The sequence below is a fragment of the Pelobates fuscus genome, chromosome 1, assembly GCF_036172605.1.
Source record: "Pelobates fuscus isolate aPelFus1 chromosome 1, aPelFus1.pri, whole genome shotgun sequence".
In the NCBI taxonomy this organism is placed as follows: Eukaryota; Metazoa; Chordata; class Amphibia; order Anura; family Pelobatidae; genus Pelobates; species Pelobates fuscus.
The window spans coordinates 253,713,613-253,736,967 of NC_086317.1; the positions used below are offsets into that span (position 1 = coordinate 253,713,613).

The following is a 23,355-nucleotide window of genomic DNA, read 5'->3' on the forward strand; positions in this document are numbered from 1 at the left end:
AGATTCTTACGCACATACTGTACATTCTTTTCTTACGTGGTGGACGTGTTGAACTCAGGTTATACCATTTTGTAAAAGGGGTTACAGGAGATCTTCCAAAGGGCATTTCATCTAGACCCATCCACGTATTTATTACCTACAGGTAGATCCCCAGATGGTTTAAAACGACAACTGCCATGATGTTTTGTCATTCTAAAGACATGAAAAACATCATTGAGGGTTGTAGTTCTGCAACATCTGGGGATCTACCTTTTGGGCACCCCTGATCTAGACCCTTAGAATTGCATCCATGTTATTTGCTGAAATACTACAATACAATCACTATGGCAGGTCTCCTGGATGGTTAAAAAAAAACAAAAAAACACTGTCCATTGGGCGCAAGACATAATAGGTTCAGATAGATGATAGCAGATTGATAAATAATCTCACAACCCATGTCAGAAACACAATGACATCGCTACAATAAAACCTGGAACCCAAGAGTTGCCATAAAGCCTAAACATGCTTAGCATAAGAGAAAAAAAGTTGGTTGTGTTGTTATAGAGGATATCAGCCCTACAGGTACCATTCCCTTCGTGCTTTATCTTTTATCCAGCCCTCAACCTTTACAATTTTTATGTGTACTCTTTGTTTCCTTTGCTGTATAGACCAGGAGTTTTTCAAAAATCTAAAAATGGATTTGGGTACTTTTGTCTGGAATATCTCTTGCCTGCGTGTTCTGTATGTTCAACCTGAATTTAAATAAACAAACATTGAAGAAAAAAAAAGATATAAAGAATTGTTATTAAATGTGCTTAGCTAATATTTGTGTTTCCCTGTACTATCTGGTCTCCAGCTGTATGTGATTTGCTTTCATTAACACTAACACCAGCATCGGGAGAGTCTTTTACCTGGACCAAGTTTGGAAACTGCACACAAGAGATCATAGTTAATACCCGGAGTCGGGTCTTCACTCTGTTTCCATCCAACAGGAGGGGATGCTGGAGGTGAGATTAAAAATTGCTTTGTAGGTTGTGGAGGTAACAGAAAAGATTTTTCCCCCTCTTCATTTGATACCTGTACCTGCAGAGAAAAAAACAAAGTGACAAAAGGTTTAGCCATTTAAAATAGTTTTGAATCCATAACATGAAAATTTTGGTAAAAAAAAAACAAAAAAAACAACAACAAAAAATCCACGGACGTACACAGCATGCCAGTCTAGCCAGAATCCTGTGTGAGGGGGTTGTCTGGAGGTTTACTTTACCCAGGGACACTGTATTGAATAATAGCTGTCATTTATATGGTATAAAGAGGTTGTAAGCCCTTTCTAAGGGCGAATGTGCACCAAACACTATCCACAGTTGGAGCAATGGAGGAGATGCACCCTTGCAGAGGACGAGGGTCAGAGATTTGGTTGTATTCAAATATCAGATAACATTTGAAGGACCGAATACATTACATCCCAAAAGGTAACAACAGCAATCTACATGAGATTAGTGAACTGCATTTTCACACAATAGCTAATCCCTCTGTTTTATACTGTATTGAAGTGTTTAAGTGGTTAAAGAAACATTATAGTTTTTAAAAAAGCATGTTAGCACCCCCTTAAAAAGTAGACAAAACTTTTTTTCTAGCATTGTGCGGGTCCGCCGGTGCTGGATAGCCTCTTCCTGCGCCATCCTTCAATAGCTTGCTGAAGTGAAGGGATACCTGGCGGCAGAAATTAAGCACACAGCGGCGGAGGTGAAGGCCGAAATTGCCGCCATTGGGGCCCGCACAACAGAAACGGAACACAGGGTGGCTCGGATGGTCACAGCACAAAATGACACCGCAAAACTTACCAATACCCTCCAGCAATAAATCACCGACTTGGAGATCGAACTGGAGGACATTTCCAACAGATCGCGAAGCAATAATATGCGTATTCGAGGCCTCCCAGAAACGGTGAAGGAAGAAGACATAGAAACCGTGCTTGTTCAATGTTTTCGCCAACACCTGCCAAACATATCTGACCACCTGTGGCTAATTGATAGGGCACACAGAGCTCTCAGAGCCAGAGGCCTGAAGACCAGTCCACCAAGGGATGTCATTATGAAATGGCACTACTTCACAACGAAGGACACCATCTTAAAGCACAGCAGAACGCGACCATTTAAGTATGAAGGAACCGAAATTCAACTATACCAGGACATCGCTCCAGCAACACTTCTCCGCAGACGGGCATGGAAACCAGTCACAGATCTACTAAGGCAGAAAGGGATTCGCTTTGCATGGGGCTATCCCTTCAAGATAATAATCTTCCAAGGCCTCACGCCTGCAATCTTGCTACCCACGACAAACATCCGAGACTTTATGAAGGACTTGGATATAATGGTTATGGATGACTTACAGCTGCTGGCGAACGGCATAGCAGAACTGCCACCTCTACCTGACAGCTGGGAGGACCACAACTCCCGACCGACCTGAAATGAGGACATTCAGTAACATATATTATAAGACTGAGCTTATACACGTTAACTAATATTTTATTTGTTTTCTTAGACGTTATCGCTTTAAGTTGGTGCCTATTGGCATGGAGTTAATATTAATGCAATACCTACTGTGTTACCATTGGGGCTTGGGGGGAGGGAAATGGAGACCCCATAGGCCTATTGAACACCGGACACTGGGGGAAAGGGGGGCTCTACATGGGCACTAAAGCCTAACCGCACCTGAATATGGAAGCTTCCAACACATCTTCCCACCTAAACACCGCAAAAATATTTCACTATGCTATAGCGATGCGGCAAGGGCTTGACATCACTGCCGGTAACTACGATATAGCAGGTGAAAGATTGACTGAGGCGGGATGGGGGGAACCCCCAACACAAAAAACAAAACAAAACAAAAAAACACATGCTTAAAAGTGATTCTACCCATGGGGCTGCATATTGAATATGGAGGGGAAATCACGCATACCACACTCAGAACGCACAATCAATGACATTAACTGCCTTATTGACTTAATAGTGCAACTACCAAAAGAGCAGGAATTTCGGGTCACGAGACCTGGGACGCCCGCTCAAATCTGGGCGAGTGACACTAAGATACTGAAGGTGAGAGGCCCGCCCCACTGGTAACGCTCCTCCCTGGGAACCTTGCATTCACTGGCGCAAAGACAAGCAAGTACCATTGGGGAGGACATATAATAACAGGGACAGCCCACACAGGTACGACTCTAGGGCTAGCCCCCCCACGAGATTACTAACCAAAACAGAGTAGTGCAGCCCTGTAACTACCTACAAGAGAACAGACGTCATAGGCACCCCCCCCCCCGTACGTTCGTACAAGAAACACACATACCACGTAACTCACGAATAACCCTAACAGACCACATATACACGAGAGCATACGCATCACGTGCCCAATGTAAAAAAAATTGGGGTAGAAATCCTCATACATAAAAAATGCCCTATACAGGTCACAAGCGTACATAATGACATGGAAGACCGGTACGTGGTACTGTCGGACACCCTCCACTCCAACACATACCATCTGGTGAATGTCTATGCACCAAACTCCCCCACACCAGAGTACTGGACAGACCTCGAAACAATGGTGAACAACCTCCCGAGGGGAAGTTTGATAATGGGAGTGGACCTTAATGCGACGCCCTGCCCGGCGTTTGATCGGGGAGGAGGTAAACAGCTCCCGCGCTCACAACACAGGGGGGGACAGGACAAACTGCTACACAAATTACAACACAGGACTGTTGGACCAACACCCAAGTGAGCGCGACTATACATTCTACTCTGCCCCACACGCCACCTACTCCCGCATTGACCTCTTCCTCACGAATAGAATGGGTATGCAATGGATAAAGACCACCGCAATAAACTTAATCTCCTGGTCAGATCACGCAGACATAGAGATCACTCTAAAAACCGCTGGGACACACACACCCTGGAAGTGGCGGATGAACGCCTCCCTCCTTAAGAATCCGCAGATACAGGAGAGCATTAGGCAAGAGATCACACACTACTTCCAAACTAACGATACCCCTGAAATCTCCCCAACAACCCTTTGGGCGGCTCATAAGCCCATGATCCGAGGCCACCTCATAAAACTGGCCACACACTATAAAAAGAAAAAATATGAAAAACTAACAGACTTACAAAAACAACTACGCAAAACAGAACTGCAACATAAGCAAACAGCTACACAAACCACAACAAGAGAACTACAAGAAATTAGACGAATGATCAGGGAATTGATGGTTGATGAAGTCAGCAATGACATACGCCATACGAAAAGGCTCTTTTATGAGAAGTCCAATAAAATGGACACCCTCCTAGCGAGAGCCCTAAGACCCAAAACAAATAAAACCACAACAATAGCCGTAAGAAACAAACAAGGAACGATCCTTACCAACCCCATAGACGTCAATGACGAATTTACACAATTCTATGCCAACCTATATGACCACTCCCCTACCCTGACAGAGACCAACACTGAGTACATGGAAGAGATCACGACATTCCTCACCAAGGCCCAACCCCTGAGACTTCCCACAAACCTGATAGAGCCGCTGGGAGCACCCATAGAATGCCAATTCTAGCAGCCATCACAGGGCTCAAGGGGAATAAAGCCCCGGAACCTGACGTATTTGACGGCACATACTATAAGACCTTCAAAGAAGAACTCACCCCACACCTAACTAAAATGTACAAACAATGGACAGAGGGAGAAACACCACACCAAGACCTCACGTCTGCGGACATAACCCTTATCCCCAAACCAGACAGGGATAACACACATATCACCAATGACCGGCCCATATCCCTTATACATTTTGACCTCAAAACAATGGCATTCATATTATTCTTATTATTCTTTGGACTTATTATTCTCTGGAGGCTAGAGAACTTGGCAAAGCTTCATTGTGATCTGAAAGTTGATTCTAAACTGCTAGCTAACCGATTGAACCCACTGCTCACCAGATACATACACGCAGGTTTTGTCCCCATAAGACAGTTATATGAAAACACACGGAGAGCTACAGACCTCATATGGAGGGCCGGGAGGAAGCAAACGCCTACTCTAATCCTCTCCCTGGATGCGGAGAAGGCGTTTGACAGGGTCCTGTGGCCTTACCTGTTCACGCTACTAAGCAAATGCACCTGCCGGACACATTTGTCAATGCAGTGCACGCCCTATACATAAACCCCAGAGCACAGACACTTGTACCTGGCACATCGCCACGCCCCTTTGCCCTCAAAAATGGAACGCGACAGGGATGCCCCTTGTCCCCCCTCCTATTCATCTTAGCCCTTGAGCCATTGCTAATACGCATACGGGAACACCCAGGGATCAAGGGCATCCGAGTAGCGACAGAGGACTTTAAAGTCTCGGCATATGCCGATGATATCTTGTTGACCCTCACTGACCCGAAAGACTCGGTACCAAACCTCCTCGACCTCTTAGAAGAGTGTAAACGCGTCTCGGGGTACAAGATAAACGCCGAGAAGTCGGTGGGCATGCCACTAGGAATAACCCAATCAGACACCAATTGGCTGGCTCAAACCCATAAACTGACCCTTACCCAACAACCAATCAAATACTTGGGCGTTGCACTTCCATCCAACCCCAACGACATATACACTGAAAATCACAAACGCTTGCTGACCACCCTAATGAAAGACCTTGCTAAATGGCACGACAAACCCATCTCGTGGATAGGAAGACTGCATAGTGTAAAGATGAACTTACTACCGCGCCTTCTTTTCCTCTTCCAGGCACTACCGGTACGGGTCACCAAGGGAGACCTCAAACCACTCCAAACAGCCATAGATTACTTTATCTGGGCCGGGAAGAGGCACAGGATAGCGAGACAAACCCTGCACACACCCAAAAGCAAAGGGGGATTGGGACTCCCCAACCTCCACGCCTACTACTTGTCGGCGCAATTAGCACAAATCATAGAGTGGCACTCACCACCTGACACCCACAGGTGGTTTGACCTAGAAACGCTGCTTATGAGCACGGATCTCCCACAATTTTGGATATGGGTCCCAAGACCCGACAGACCGGCGACCCACACAACCTGCCCAGCAATCCTGAACTCAATCAGGATCTGGAACTCTACAGCCCACAAATACGCTCTCACACATCCAATATCACCACTCACACCATACCTACGCAACAAGGCGTTCCCACCCGGCCTAACTGCAGGAGACTTCAGGGGCATCGAAAACACAGGCATACAACCAGCTATACCACGTAGGCACACTCAGAACATTCGAAGACCTAAATACTCTAGCCCCACTAACCACTAAAGACCACTTCAGATACCTCCAACTCAGGGATTTTGCAGAAAATGCACAAGTCAGAACAGCCGCCAGTGCCAAGCTAACCTTCTATGAAACACTATGCATGTCTGACGGACCACGTACCGGCTTCATCACCCTCCTTTATACACAGTTCAGCGCACCATCTGATAAGACATACACCCCCCACATATGTCACACAGTGGGAAACTGACCTACAACAAAGGGGGTGAGTGGCAGGACATCTGGGAGGCAGCAGCAAAAGCATCCATATGCGTGCTACACCAAGAACAGTGTTACAAATCGCTTATGAGGTGGTATACCACCCCGGTTAAACTGTACCGCATGGGCAAAACAATTACTGACACATGATGGAGGGGCTGTGGAGAGAAAGGCACATATGTACATATGTGGTGGACATGCCCTAAAGTAGCGATCTACTGGGAGGAAATAGCCCACCTTCTGACAGCAGTGTTAAACAAACCACTCAGACCGGACCCCTGGTCATTCTTAATAGACCTGTCGACACCCTGACCAATAAAGAGCAGAAACTGTTCAACAAAATAACCCTGGCCGCTAGAAGAGCCATGGCACAAACCTGGCTACAAACTGACATGCCGCAAATGGAAAGGGTCACCCGCAATATCAAGGAGGCCCACCTCATTGATAAACTAACAGCACAAATACGAGACACCTACCCATTGTTCCTTAAAACATGGGAGCCATGGGAAGACTATACTAACCGCTGATGACCTCGCCGGTGAAGTGTCAAATAACTTCCATAGGTTCCTAGGCGTGACCCCCCATGTCGTCCGCCCTACATTGGCAATGCCCAGAACCCACCCGACCCCCCCCCCCCCTCCACTCAGCCCTTCTCTTTTTTCTCTCTAACCTGACCTATCTACAGGTCATCTCCTAAAAATTTTCATGCTATGAGAGAGTGTATAGGACCTATTTGAAAAGATATGCATAACAAATAGGTAAACCCCAAGAGCACACATGTGCCAAGGGACGACAGAAAGTGAGCGAATACTGATTTCCGACACCGAACAAAGATCATGGCTCCAATCCTAAAAAGAGTCGGACACCCAGCCACAACGGAAGAAACCGCCAAACTACCCTGCACTACCTGTCAACAACTCAGAACTGTTAATGCTTACTATGGCACTATGTGATTGTATAACTACGCTAAATGTCAATGTATCTGTACAAATTCCTCATAACACATACTTGTACAATTACGTACGCCTATACTCTACTTATTGTTGTAAACAATTGGCATGCATGAAATGATAAATAAAGATTTAAAAAAAAAAAAAAACATAAAAAAACAGATTTCTGCAATTCATATTATTCTGTGGACTTATTATTCTCTGGAGGCTAGAGAACTTGGCAAAGCTTCATTGTGATCTGAAAGTTGATTCTATTGTGTTAAATTCTCTGAAGATAAGCCTGAGTGCCTGGTTATCTGTATACCACATTAAGTATGGAATGGTTTTATTGAGATAAAGTTAGTCTATATTTATTTAAGTTGGGCTGACAGCTGATTTTTTTTCTTTTTACAATTTAAGAATTGAGCTAAAGATAAAATTTTAGTAAACCAAGATCTAGAGGTCATTGCTGACATGTGAAATATACTCTCTTTAAGTTGACCATTACCCTTACTGAGTCAGAAGATAAATATGGCCCAATCAAGCCATTAGTCAACTCCCAAAATATTCCCTTACTTACTCCTCTGCAACCCCCTCAAATATCCAATCTTGTGAAGAAAAATTACTTATTATTTATATGATAAAAATGACCAAATAAAAAACATAACCCAAATAAAATTGTATTAGATAGATACAAAAAAAAAACCACTACCAATTTACAAAAAGCGGTGGAAAATCACAAGAGCATATCAAGGACTCTGCACGGTTTGAGCATTCAAGTCAGGAAAAGCCTTCCAAAGCTATGAAAGCTCATTAGCGGCACTGTTTTTGGTCTGATGGGCAAGTTTATCTTTTCTGAAGACTTGTCCAGTATATTGTTGGGCTCAGCTAACGATATGCTTGCATAGATTTAATTTTTATTGTTTCACTGTTTTTAATATTTCCAGCAGTTTTTGTGAGTCCGTTTTTTTAAAATTTTATTTAGAAAGTGGTTTGAAGAAAGAAGACAGTCTATCAAGTCTTCAAATTAAATTTTTTTAACCTTATTTTTTATTTTAGGTTATTTGTAGTCCTTTCTAACTAATATTAGAGTAAGGGTGTAGGTAAGGACCTATTTTGAGGGTGGCAGTGGGCTTGAAGTCCCATAGCCACTGCAGTAGAGGTTAAGACATGCACAGGGCCACAATACTGGGCATCTCCTGGGACCAATGTCCATTGCCCTTCACCCTTCTGGACATGGGGTGAAAGCTGGGGTATGGGCTACTCGAAACTATTTGGTTATATTGAGCACCCCACACATTATTTTTTTGCATTTTGTTTTATATTTTAAATGGTTACTTCAGTCTCTATGACCACCTTTGCTTTTAGAAGTAGTCATGGAGAAAGGAATCAAAATGTGCACTGTTTCTGCTTGAAATGCTTGAAACACAAGTTACACCAACGGCATTGGTGACTCTGTTCTTTATTGCCTAATTCTGCTCAATAATTATGACATAAAAAATGAGCTTCTACTGTTGCAGGCAGTGCTGGAAGAAAGCCTGCAAGAGGAAGCTTGGATATCACGATCTATCCCCTTCAATCATACTTAAACTTGGGGCCAGTGGGTAGGAATGATTAAACAAAAGAAAACAAAAAAATAACAACGGCTGAGAAACATCCCAATGTTCCCCCTGGATCCACTAGTGGGCAGTGGATGGGTCTACATATTACATGGGGGGGGGGGAAGCTAGTGTACCCAACAAGCCTCATCCATTGGCAGAGATATATGTACTTATGGTATGGTATATTTATGTACATATGGTACATCAGTGCAGACTATGGTGCAAGTCTTCGTAGTTTTCTCAGTAATTAGATCTACCACTGATTTGAGCTAAGAGTGCAGTGACAGAATGTACTGTACAGTAATACAACCATCTTGATGGTTCTACCATCACATTCTACTATTAAGTATAATGGACAATTACAGCGCTGATGTAACCGTTGTGTCCTGTGAATGTCTGTCTAGGCACCCATTACAAAATACATGTGTGGAATAGCCATCATTATCCATCACATCATAAATACAGCATTTAATATTTTCCCCATGCCACACTTCACTTGCAGGAGGAAAACTAACATCTGGACTGTACTCACAAGATTAAACTGTTGCTGGTAACTACAGAGTTGAGTATGGTGGTTACTCATAGTATAAAGGGAATAGGAGGTTATATTTGCCATGAATTTTATAAACATTTATAGACTATTACTAATTATTAGCATTTGCAGCACTATGCTTTTCTTCTAGACATTCTAATGTAATTAACATTTGAAGAGCAATTTCCTCCTATTTATAAAATAACATTGTAATTAACTGTATCCTCTTCATCTGTGACGGTGGAGCACATTGACGTCACGTCAGAATGTGACGTGGCATTGCGTGCCTCCAGGTCCTCCACTGTCCAGCCGCGGCCATCGCAACACTGACCAACACACACTGACAGAAACACACACACTTTCTGACAGACACACACTGAAAGATACACAGACACACACACACTCTCTGACACACACAGTGACAGACAGACACACACACACACACTCACACTGACAGACACACATTTTTGCACACACTCACAGCATTTTATTTATTGCTCCCTACATTTGGGAGCTGGTGTGGGGCCTTTCCCTGATCTTCTCTCGGAGCTCAGTCTTCTTTTTCCTTCACGCACGCAGTTTAGTGATAAACCGGGTAATTTTGGCAGAGTAGGTACCTGCAATGTGTGGCGAGCAGGTGCCTACTCTGCCTTAGTAAGCATAGCAAACTCGAGGCCCGCGAGTTTGGCATGATTGCACTATAGGCACCCAGACCACTTCATCTAATTGAAATGGTCTGGGTGAAGTGCCCCTGTCTTTTTAACCCTGCAATCAGCACTGTATTTAGCACAAGGCTAACAAGGCATTTGCTTTGGGCGACACTTTCCAGGGCTGGTGGCCCCCAACGCACCAGCAGATGCCTTGCTCGCCTCATGTCCTTGGGTGTTCAAGAGCTGGCCAACTGCCCACCTTAGAGGCCCCCCCCCCGAGGCGGGAGACCATGTCTATTGCAGGCGGGTGGCGAGGGAGTGCTGACCTCTTCTCCTTTTGCTCTGCTTCCTTGCACACCTTCCTGTGATGCCAGGAGCAGGAATATTATGTCACTCCGGCCCCATCATCACTAAGTGTTGAGCAAGGGAGCAGAGTTAAAAGATTACAGCTCTCTTGCTGCGAATGCACGCCTACCAGCCTAACAGCAGCCCAGCCAGGAACTCAAAAGCCAGTCCAGCAAACAAGCAGCCAGCCCGGCAAACAAGCAGTCAGCCCAAAACTTCAGTAACCCAGCCAGGAGCCCCACTGGACCCCAGGGAACAAATCCATTCCAGCTCTCGCAAAAGTAGGATGGCTGTGTGGACATAAAGTAAAATTTAAATTTTTTTAAAAACGAATAATAATAATTGATGATTGTGTGAGAAAATGTGTGTGAGTATGCCAGTATCAGTGTATGTCTGTTAGTGTATGTGTGCCTGTCAGTGTGTGTGTGTGTCTGTTAATGTATGTGTGTCAGTGTATCCATGTGTCAGTCATTGTTTGAGTGTCTGTGAGTAGAATGTGTGTGTGTGTCAAATCAGTGAGAATGTGTGTCCATGTATGTGTATCTGAGAGTGTGTGCCTGTCAGCAAAGGTGTGTGTTGGTTAAACAGTGTGTGTGTCAAATGCCAATGACTGTATCTGTCAGTGAATATATGCCAGTGCATGTATCAGTCAAAGTGCGTGTTGGTATTAAACATGAAGAGGTGTGGCCTTGACAGGAAGGGGTGGGGCAAATTTAGATTGCGTTGGTGCCCGAGTTTAAGCATGTCTCGGGCAGCACTAAAAGAAAATACAGCACTGCCTTGCAATGTAAAGAACTGCAGTTTCAGAGAACTGTCAGAGGCTCTTCCTGGCTTCCCATGGAGTTTAACACCATGAAACAAAGTTGATTGTCCTCACTGATGACAGGGGCATACAGCATTAGGTATACAGTTTTGTAGTGTTAATTTAATGTAAGCTTCCATTATTGATCCGTGCTGTGCCTCATTATAAAACGTGTAGGTTTGTTTGGGCTTTGTTTTTGTGTGTGCCTTTGATATCACATCAAGTGTAAAGTTCTGGTTAATCAAAAACACTTAACTAATCTATATTCCATTCTGAAAGTGTTTGAATAATAGCATAATGTAAATGTTATCCAAACTGACATAACCTACTGATGTCATAATATGGCCTTTTGATTTCCACGTTACTCAGTTTAACATTCTAATTTCCTTTTCCTTTCTATAATATTCTCTGGTTCAGGTTGTAACTTTTAAAAGAGAAAACTATACCACTAGGTACTATGTTGAAAATCACCTATAACTTGTATTTGTATTGTAAATGTTTTAGCAAATTACATCACAATTCTGTTCAGCCCAAACACAAATAGGGCATATATTGCATTGAAAGTGGTTAAAAAAAAAAGAAACATTATTTTCCACAGAGTTATTCATAAAGAGAGAATTACCAGTAATTTAAAGTGAATTTTAAATTGACACAGTTTCTAACTCAGCTATTTAGGTCTCAACTTTGAAATCTGCACTGAATTGACTGTGGATTTCCAGCAATTCTCACTTTAATAAATAACCATTTTGGAGTACATCTTGGGAACTTTACATTACAGTGAACCTGACATGTTCACTTTAACAAATCATCCGCTTAAGCAATGGATCTACAGTGTTTTATAAAGATAAATTATACATTTATTTCTATAAAGAGTAGTTGTTAAATTAAAGGGACACTCTGGAATTGATCATTTCAAAGCACTGTACACATAATGTATATTGCACACATTATTATATACTCCTTAAAGTTATTTCCCTACAAACTACATAATCTGCCTTGAGCTTTGCCAACTCCAGCAAGTAGCGTGGCCAATCAGTCTATGAGGTCTTAAACATCTTAAACATCTGGCATCTTTAACTCAGCACTACAAGTGCTAAAATGCACAAATGCAACTAGTTGTTTAACTCGTTTTGCAAAGAGAAATCTGTAAATCTGCCTGCTTATCTTCACACTGAGTATGGGGGATGGTGACTCTCTCCAAGCAAAAAACTACAGTAACCAGCAAGAAATAATAATGGAAGCAGTGCCAGAGTAGGAAATCAAAATTGAAAAAAATATACAAAATGGAGCATGTTAAATCCAGGTATTACTACAGTTACGAATCCTGCTCAATTCTCTGCCATTTAGGAGTTAAACCACTTTATTTATTCAGCCCTAGTCACCTCCCTGCATGTGACTTACAGAGCCTTCCTAAACACTTCATGTAAAGCAGGGCTCGACAAATCCCAGGTGCCGGGTTGCCGTGGCGACTAGGATTTTTGTCCTGGTGCCTGGGATTTGCTGGCCCATTCAGCCCCCGAGGTGGTCGGCTGCCAGTGGAGGCGGAGGCGGGCAGGCTCATAAAGAGCATGGGCCTGAGTGAAGGGGGTCGGCCTTCGGTGTGAGAGTGTTGGCTGCGCACGGGCGGGAGGCTCCTGGAGGTTTGAGGCAGATGGCCAGACGCGCAAGGGACCTCTAACCTCCCTGCTCTGCTACGTTGCGTGCCCTCCAGTGATGCCGGGAGCCGGAATATGACGTCATTCCGGTCCCAGCATCACTAAACAGCTCTCTATGGAGCAGTGCAGGGAGGTGACTGAAGCCCCACTGGACCACAGGGAAAGCCGAATCACTCCAGCTCTCCCAAAGGTAGGGAGGTTGGGTGGTCACATTACTGTGTGTGACAAAATGTGTGTGATTATTGCAGTGACAGTGAATATGTGTGTGTGTCAGTAAGTAAATGAGTGTGTGTGTCAGCCAGTGTGTGTGTATGTGTCAGCGAGTGAGTGTGTTTAGGTGACTGGTCCCCCTCCAAACACATGGGAAAGGGGTTTTTACTCACCTTTTTCCCTCATAGCTGTGTTGATCTTCCTGCAGCTGGCGCTGCCTCCATGACTTTGATCATCAATCTTGATGGTCTCAGCCAAGCATTGGGAGGCTATTGCGCATGTGTGGGAAAACGCCACTCAGCCCGAATCAGCATCTCCTCCTAGAGATGCATTGAATCAACGTATCTCTATGGAGAACGTTCAGCGTCTCCATGTAGGGCGTAGAGACGCTAAACGTAGGTGCTGCGCACTGTGCAGCACTGACCCAGGATGCACTCTAGAGGCTAAGTGAGTGACAGCCACTAGGCAGCAATGTAAATACTGCCTTTTCTCTGAAAAGGCAGGGTTTACATTGAAAAGTGTACAGGGACAGATGATAGACATGAGAACAACTACATTGTGGTTCTCGTGACTATAGTGTCCCTTTAAGAATTGTATTTTTGACATTGAAAAAGCTGGCTCCTAACTTTTTTTTGCTGGCTTCTAGATTCCAAGCAAATTTGTCAAGCCCTGCTCAAAGGTGGGATCTCATGTTTAAACTTTCTGTTTAATTCAGAATTTCTTATCTCCTGCTCTGTTAATAGCCTCTAGATTGAAAATAAAATCATGTTTTAATGCAGGCTGTGCCAGTCACAGCCAGGGGAGGTGAAGTTGTTTTGATGCCTATAGTGTCCTTTTGAGCAAAATGTTCTAAAATGCATAGTAGCTGTTGGTGGCTAGAATGTCACTTAAAGGACTGCTATAGTGCCAGGAAAACAAACTCGTTTTTCTGGCACTATAGTGCCCTGAGGGTGCCCCCACCCTTAGGGTCCCACTTCTGCCGGGCTGAATGGAGAGGAAGGGGGTTAAACACTCACCTTTCTCCAGCGCTGGGCTGCCTTCGACGCTGGGGACTCTCCTCCTCCTTTGGCCGTCATCGGCTGAATGCGCATGCGCGGCATTCATTCAGCCAGTCTATAGGAAAGCATTCTCAATGCTTTCCTTTGGACACTGGCGTCTTCTCACTGTGAAAAATCACAGTGAGAAGCGCGGAAGCGCCTCTAGCGCCTGTCAATGAGACAGCCACTAGAGGCTGGAGTAACCCTAATATAAACATAGCAGTTTATCTGAAACTGCTGTGTTTACAGCAGGCAGGGTTAATCCTAGATGGACCTGGTACCCAGACCACTTCATTGAGCTGAAGTGGTCTGGGTGCCTATAGTGGTCTTTTAAGTGCATACCTACTCTCCAGTACCAAGATCACGTTAGGTTAGTGGGTGTAATACCCAAAATGAGCCAACATCAGGTCATTAAAACCCATACTCTAATGAAGGGCCTGGTAATGCGTTGGGGGCCTAAATAGACTCCTTTAACACTATGAAATAGAAAAATCTACCCAAACCTGATCACTCTGCATTGGACTCCTGTGCAGTTACACCTCTGGCAGCAATAAAAAACATGTCGGCTGTTCAGTGTTTCATACTGAAACACTGCACAAACAGACTCCAAGCACCATGACCACTTCAAAATACTGAAGTGGTCATGTTCCTTGGAGTAACCCTTTAAAAGGATGCAACATTCATTGATAAGCCTATCTGGATCATAGGTTAGATTTTAATGCATGAAAATTCAGATGGCAAAAATTCTTACTTATAAGGTAGGTTGAAATGTATTATTAACAAAATTATGTAAGACTATCACTGGACTCCCCTAGCCATTAAGGATAGTTACACTGCAGATAGCATTATTATGGATAAACATTTTCCTCTTATCTAAATCAGAAATTAGTGAAAGGAAAATTACACAAGTGCTCCAGGACATGCACGTCCTGGTCATTGTCCTTAGTATATTAAGCACTACGGCTCTCATGAGAATCCATCTTCTCTTTCAGTTTATAGGAATTACAGTCATAAATATTTTCTTTAAGACATATGCTGTTTTAGCAGCATTCCCAGATTTACTTACTTTGGAAAGGGTTCAAATATAACATTGAGATTGGTTAAAGGGGCAATTGACCCCCCTTGAATTTGATAGTCTGTTGGTTTACATAGACTAAGAAGTTGAGCAAGCACTGGGATCCTTGGCAGTGCGTTAGTTTAGATTCCTGTGGGGACGGTGAAAATTAGAGTATTACATTTCTCATTTAAGACTCTATAAGCTTGGTGCTTGAGACAAATATTTAATTACCGATATGTTGACAATGTTTGGGAAATATGCAACAAACCAAGCAAAATATGTGACATGATGAATTTTGTTAGTGTGTCAATAACACCACTGCAGACTAGTCTTCATTATGAGATATTACTACACAGTATTCTGCACATGAGCATCTCAGGGTGATACAACCACATTTCAGATTAATTTCCTGCTGCACATCATTGGCATATCTATCCAAACACCTCTATCTCCTGTCCTTGTTTAATATCTCCCACAACTTTGAGCAGATATGCTCGCTTCATCTGACAGTGCTCAAAATTGCTACTCTATCCCTCTATAGTAGATTAGATCTGCTTGTTGATATTGGAAGTGTACCAATAAGCGGTTAATTTTACTTAAAGGAAATCTATATTTTTGAAAATCATAATTATAGTTGGACTATATGATCACTTATATTGATGAGATCAAGGTCCACAACCTTTTGCTCAGCGAAATTGAAGATTATTTAACTCACCTTGTTTCCAGTGACATTAAGAAGCACTAAATTGGAGAACACATGCGTGGCAAAAACTCCTCTAACCAAATGTTACTATAAACAGTATTTCATTGAAGAACAGTTTTATTTGACTATGGAGGTGGATACATCTCAAGTGGCTGTCAGGAAGGCAGCAACTAGAGACACGCTTAACCCCTTAATGCAGACATTGCCGTTTTAACAAAATGACAATGTTTTACAATAAAGGGATAAAACTAGAGGACCACTGCAACAAGACTACTTAATTGATATGAAGTGGTTTAGGACATTAGTGGTTCTTTACTATTATTTACATTGCCTAGAATCCCCTAGCACTGCACCATATCCAGGTTTAAGATCCAACCATTAAAGTTTGATATAAGCCGAATGTCTTCCCAGAGCAAAGGGACAACACCCCCCGATTAATAGTAACACTTCTACATTATCAAAGCAAAAATTAATCTATTGGGAACAATCCACTGGATGGCCAAGTGAATAAGAGATGTCTGTGGCAGGGTGGGCACCGCAATTGAAGCTCCACAACAACTGGAGATCTACATGTTGGCTTGCACTGATTTAAGAAATTATTACATTATTCAATTACTGTGCTGAGCATAGTTTTAATATGACATGAAAAGCTTAGGGTCTACAATAGATGGAAACAAATACACAATCTATAAAAGCATGAGCAGTCAATAGTACCACCTGCTGGTAGAAAATGGTTAAACTGCATATATGTTCAAAGAAGTAACCACTTTAAAGCCGATGTGCCCAAACTGAGATTTCTGCATTGCCTGATAACCGACTAGCTAACACAGTATGCAAATTAAATGTAACCCTCATGTTGCCATGCTTGTGTAAAGCACTATAAAAAGAAATGCCTGAGTTAGTATGCAGTCATGTCATATCTTAGCATATGCTGAATGCATGAATATTGTCAGAGCATCATGGGGCAATGATGTCACACTGGAAAACAAAAGTGCTGCTTTTAGTATGTACTTACAAAAGTGCTGCTTTTAAGTATGTACTTACCTCTGTAGCACTACTCAATCCTCACACAAACCTATTTCGACCAGGCAATAGAAATATCTATTACCCAGCTGTTGTTTTTGTAAAACATAAAAAAAAAAATGTCAAAAAGTGCTATAAAAAATTATCACTAGCATAATAATTTTAATCTTTACAGTATGCAGTTAGAAGCTGAAGACATGAGAGAAAAGATACAACTTTATTTAATCTACACGTATTAATTAATTAATTGGCTAGGACAATGTATATTTGAAACTTCTCCCACACAAGTTCAGTCAAATATCGTTTTCTTTACAGAACCTGTGCAATTAAAAGGTCTTTATTTCCTCATTTAAAACATATTCACAACACATTAAACAGGTAGTTGTGTAATTTCAACAACAAAATTAGTTTTATTTTATGAACAATGTAAACGTGTTCTTAACTATACGCCGTTATCTGTGTTAATAGCAAGAACAGATGAAACAGTTTTGTGAAATGAAAAGAGATGGCTATTCAATCTTTCACAGAAGGGATTAAGCAAAAGCAATTTAGATGAGCAGATGGTGAATATGATTGCATGTTCTAGTTGTATTCCCTTATGATAACTTTTATTCATGCATGTGGTAAATAAACACCTTTTAGCTTTTAGGACAGTGTAAATTGGATTAATAGTGGTGGCTTTGGGATTTAATTTATAGGACATTAGTGTGTCCTTTTAGCATATTCACAAAGTAAATCATGTATGAATTACAAACTCCTCTCAAATCAAATCATATGGTCCATTACAGTTTAAAAAAATATATATCCCGCTCTGTCTAAGATTAGTTGGAGTAACATTACAGGGTAGAAGTTGCAATTTTCTTCAGTCACTATTATTTTAGCCTCTTTACAGTTAATGATATGTTGGGAGAAAGCCTGGGCTGACAGTGTGACTTTTCCTACCCAGCTCCTCTCCTGGTTTACCTCTGTAGGGGCTGAATTAAAGGAATACTCAAAACATCATAATCACTACAACATGCTCTAGCTATTGTTCTAGTAGTGCCCCCGCCACTAGAAGTAGTAAATCTGTTTTATACGATCTGAAAACGTCCTGCCTGTAACAAGCTCGACAGTGCAGGACTCTCTCAGCCAATGAGCTAGCCCTTAACTACAGGGCTAAGGAAAGCTAAGGGAAGCTCCTAAGTAGGACATTCTGACTCTCTGGTTGAGGTGCCCAGAAAACCACAGGTAAGAAGTAAACTGTTCTATAATGGCTCTACTACTTACAATGGGGGAGGGGATGCCTTAGCACTCCTGACACCACAATCACTACAATGTGCTGTATTGTTTATGGTGCTTGGATGTGTAAGAAAAGGAGCAGCAATTAGCATCTGCTACCCAAGGACCTCGCGATCACATGGCCCAGGGGTGCCGGAACGGACTGCCAGGTGAGTCCCCACAGCGTTTAGGTCCGGGTCCCCAAGGACGGCATAGAACGCCCACCGTCCTTAAGGGGTTAAATGAACACTCCAAAGACTATAATCACCACAGCACATCCTGTAGTGGTTATGCTGCCAGGAGTACACTGGTGTGTGTTTATGTCAAGGTGTGTATATTGTTTACTTGAAGGTGCATCGGTGTGTGTACATTTGTATATCTGTGTCCGTCTCTGTATTGCTATATGTGTCAGTATATCTGTGCACTGTATGCGTACATGTCCATGCATCCCAGCATTTAAACACCAACACTATAAACAAATACACCTCTGCAGTCAAATGTCAACACTGCATACAAGCATACCCCTGTATTCAAATCTAAACACTACACACAAATGTGCAACTGCATTCAAATGCTAACACTACATATGAATACACCCCTGCATTTAAATCCCAAATCTACACACAAATGTACAATTGCATGAAAATGCCAACACTACACACTGTCACGACTAGTAATGTGGTCCAGCACGCAGAAACTATGTAAACATATACAAAGGTAAGAAAAGGAAAATAACAGGATAGAGCGTAAACCGGACCTTAGAATGGCCGGACTAATACGCTAGAGACAGAGAATGGTCAAAGGGAAAGCCGAGGTCAAGGAAGCCAGAAAATACTCAATACCGATAAAACAAGCCAACTCAGGGAAACCAGAGATCAGAATAACCAGGGAAACGCCAAGGATCAGGATACCAGGAAATCAGAATCACGGAAATAGCACTCTCAGGAAATCAGGAAACTGAAACCACGACATGGCAAAGTAATGGGAAAAGCTAGGGGTTTAAATACCCCTCTCTAGGCTATGATTGGTCAGAGGGCGACCTCTGACCCCAAAACGTGCGTGTGCGTTGACGTCGTGACGTCACGCACACGTTGGTATAATTTTCGGGGCGGAGCTACTCTTAGGCGCGACCACGTGGTCGGCGCCATGTTTGATTCGGGCGTGATGCCCGGAAGAACGGAAGGAGCGGTTCCCGGCTCGCCGACGAGCAGGTAAGCTCGTGTTGTCGGCGTGGCCGTGCCGGTCGGGCACGGCCGTGAGGCTCGGCGGGCCGGTGACCGCAACAGTACCCCCCACTCGAAGACCGCGCACCGGGCGGGAAGGACCCGGCTTAAGAGGAAAGCGGTTGTGAAATGACCGGATAAGACGGGGCGCATGGACCCGGTCAGCAGGAACCCAACAACGTTCCTCGGGACCATAACCCTTCCAGTCAACGAGATAGGACAAGACACCTCTGGATAATTTGGAGTTCATGATAGAACGGACTTCGTATTCTTCTTGATCACCCACTACCAAGGGCGGAGGAGGAGTGGATAATCTGGTGTAGCGATTGCAAGTAAGGGGCTTGAGCAGAGACACAAACTGCCTAGAAAGTGCATCTGCCTTGGTGTTTTTAGTACCAGGCCTGTACGTAATTATGAAATTGAATCGGGAGAGGAACAATGACCATCTAGCCTGACGAGAGGACAGTCTCGTAGCGTCCCCAATATAAGCCAAATTCTTATGATCAGTAAAGATCAAAAGTGGCTCTTTGGAACCTTCCAAGAGATGCCTCCATTCCTTAAGGGCAAGTACAATGGCCAAAAGTTCCCTATTCCCTATGTCATAATTCTTCTCTGCAGGTGTGAGTTTGCGAGAGTAAAATCCACAAGGATGTAAAGGTGTATCAGGACTTTCTCTTTGAGACAGAATGGCTCCAACTCCTGTTTCTGATGCATCCACCTCTAGGATAAATGGTTTGGTTGGATCAGGATGGGTCAGGACAGGTGCTGAGGAAAATAAAGATTTTAACAGTTCAAATGCCTCTCTTGCTTCTTTGGGCCAAGATGTACAATTTGTTCCTTTTTTGGTTAAATTGGTTATAGGGGAAATCACGGAGGAAAAACCCTTTATGAATTTGCGGTAGTAATTCGCAAAACCTATAAAGCGTTGAGTGGCTTTAAGGCCCTTGGGTAATGGCCACTGTAAGACTGCCTCCAGTTTACGGGGATCCATCTGGAAACCAGACGGAGATATAACGTATCCAAGGAATTGTATCTCCGTTTGGTCAAACTGGCATTTCTCCAGTTTACAGTAAAGGCCGTTCTGTAACAGGGTTTTCAGTACAATTCTCACATGTTCGTGATGTGTCTCTAGGTCTGGGGAATAGATGAGAATGTCGTCCAAGTACACTAGAACGAACATGTGAAGGTACTCTCTTAGGACATCGTTAATAAAATCCTGGAATACCGCTGGAGCGTTACATAATCCAAACGGCATAACCAGGTATTCGTAATGTCCCATTCTGGTGTTAAATGCGGTCATCCATTCGTGACCGTCCTTAATCCTGACTAGATTGTATGCGCTTCGGAGATCGAGCTTGGTAAAGACTCGAGCTCCCCTCAATCTGTCAAACAGCTCTGATATAAGGGGAATAGGGTAGGCATTTTTTATGGTAATCCTATTCAAACCCCTATAATCTCCTTCTTTTTTAGAGACAAAGAAGAATCCAGCCCCGGCTGGTGAGGAGGACCTACGGATATGACCCTTTCTGAGAGCATCTTTAATATATTCCTCCAAACAAAGATTTTCCTGGGGGGACAAGGCATAGACTCCTCCCTTGGGAGGCATAGTCCCTGGTAATAAGTTTATGGTACAGTCATAAGGTCTATGAGGAGGTAACCCTTCTGACTGGACCTTGTTAAATACCTCTTTCAAATCCATATACTGCGGTGGAATTAGTGTGGTCAAGGGAGGTGCAACAGGAACATTAATGGTACCAATAGGTTGTGGGATTTGCTTAAAGCAAACACCTTTGCATCTCTCACCCCAACTCACAATCTCTCCTTCAATCCAATCCAAACGTGGATTGTGTTTCAGGAGCCAAGGGAAACCGAGTATTATCGGAACTGTAGGTGAAGATATGATTTGAAAGGTCATTTCTTCAGAGTGGAGAATACCCACTGAAACAGTGATTGGCAGAGTTTCGTGTGTGATGAAAGGTTGGGTAAGAGGCCTTCCATCAATGACCTCGACTGCTATCGGTTTCTCTTTATGTCTTAAGGGCAGGAGATGTTTTGCAGAGAATTCTTTGTATAGGAAATTCTCCGCTGCCCCAGAGTCAATCATAGCCTCACACTGAACAGTAGTGTTCTTGAAAGATAAGGTTACTTTGACAAGGAAACGGTTCTTAGTCAATTTAGGGGACATATACATCACACCTAAGGTCGGTCCCCGTACATGCCTTAGGTGTGCAAGTTTTCCGGCCGAACCGGGCATGACGATCTTAGATGTCCCTTCTTGCCACAATACATACATAACCCCTCGTTACGTCTGTGTTGTCTCTCTGCCTCAGTGAGTTTAGCGCTACCCAATTGCATGGGTTCAGGTTCTGAAAGAGGCGTTTAGCTACTCACCACTGGGTTAGAGAAACGAGGAGCTATGGCCAAATTAGAACGTCTGTTACGTTGTTTGTTTTTCTCTCTCTCTCTGAGCCGGTTATCAATGTCTATCATGTAGGCAATAAACTCATTAAGATTAACCGGAAGGTCTCTAGCTGCAGTCTCATCTTGTATACTCTCAGCTAGACCTTCAGAGAAAGCAGCCACCAGACCACTATTGGTCCAATCAACCTCAGACGCTAATGTCCTGAACTCTATTGCATAATCGGCTACAGAACGACTGCCTTGCTTGATTCTCATAAGGGCTTTGGCAGCGTTCTTCTCCCTGCCTTTAGGTTCAAACGTAGCCTTAAAGGCCGTAAGAAAAGTACTGTAATCACGGGCTACTGCGTCACCACTTTCCCATAAGGGGTTAGCCCAGGTCAAGGCTTTTCCAATTAATTGGTTCATCAGATAGCCTATTTTTGATCTGTTGGGAATGAACCTGGGGAGGCCTCAAAGTGGTATTCAATTTGGTTTAAAAAAACTCTGAATTCCTTAGAATCACCTCCATAGCGAGGGGGCGGTGACAAGGTTATGGACGGTGGTTTATGTGGTACGGGAACCACTACCGGTGGCGGAACCACAGGTGGTACCGGAGGGACCTCTAAATAGGCAGTCCTCTGGAGCAAGGTCTGAAATGCCTGGGCAAATTGGTCTAACCTGTGGTCCATATCCTCCACCATACTCTCACAAGCAATCATATGTTTGCATAGTTCTGCAGGATCCATGGCCATGTCGTAATGTCACGACTAGTAATGTGGTCCAGCACGCAGAAACTATGTAAACATATACATAGGTAAGAAAAGGAAAATAACAGGATAGAGCGTAAACCGGACCATAGAATGGCCGGACTAATACGCTAGAGACAGAGAATGGTCAAAGGGAAAGCCGAGGTCAAGGAAGCCAGAAAATACTCAATACCGATAAAACAAGCCAAGTCAGGGAAACCAGAGATCAGAATAACCAGGGAAACGCCAAGGATCAGGATACCAGGAAATCAGAATCACGGAAATAGCACTCTCAGGAAATCAGGAAACTGAAACCACGACATGGCAAAGTAATGGGAAAAGCTAGGGGTTTAAATACCCCTCTCTAGGCTATGATTGGTCAGAGGGCGACCTCTGACCCCAAAACGTGCGTGTGCGTTGACGTCGTGACGTCACGCACACGTTGGTATAATTTTCGGGGGCGGAGCTACTCTTAGGCGCGACCACGTGGTCGGCGCCATGTTTGATTCGGGCGTGATGCCCGGAAGAACGGAAGGAGCGGTTCCCGGCTCGCCGACGAGCAGGTAAGCTCGTGTTGTCGGCGTGGCCGTGCCGGTCGGGCACGGCCGTGAGGCTCGGCGGGCTGGTGACCGCAACACACACAAACGCAATCCTGCATTTTAGACATCAACACTACACA

At 43.6% G+C, this 23,355-nt stretch overlaps 1 protein-coding gene across 1 annotated transcript in view; it reads right to left on the reverse strand.

Moving 5' to 3' along the window:
• The window catches only part of RCAN3 (RCAN family member 3), a 50,320-nt gene that overhangs the window by 7,755 nt on the left and 19,210 nt on the right, over positions 1-23,355 (reverse strand). Inside the window, exon 4 of the mRNA XM_063456548.1 lies at positions 891-1,062. Within this exon, the coding sequence (XP_063312618.1) occupies positions 891-1,062 (172 nt within the window). The remainder of the gene's footprint in view (positions 1-890; positions 1,063-23,355) is intronic.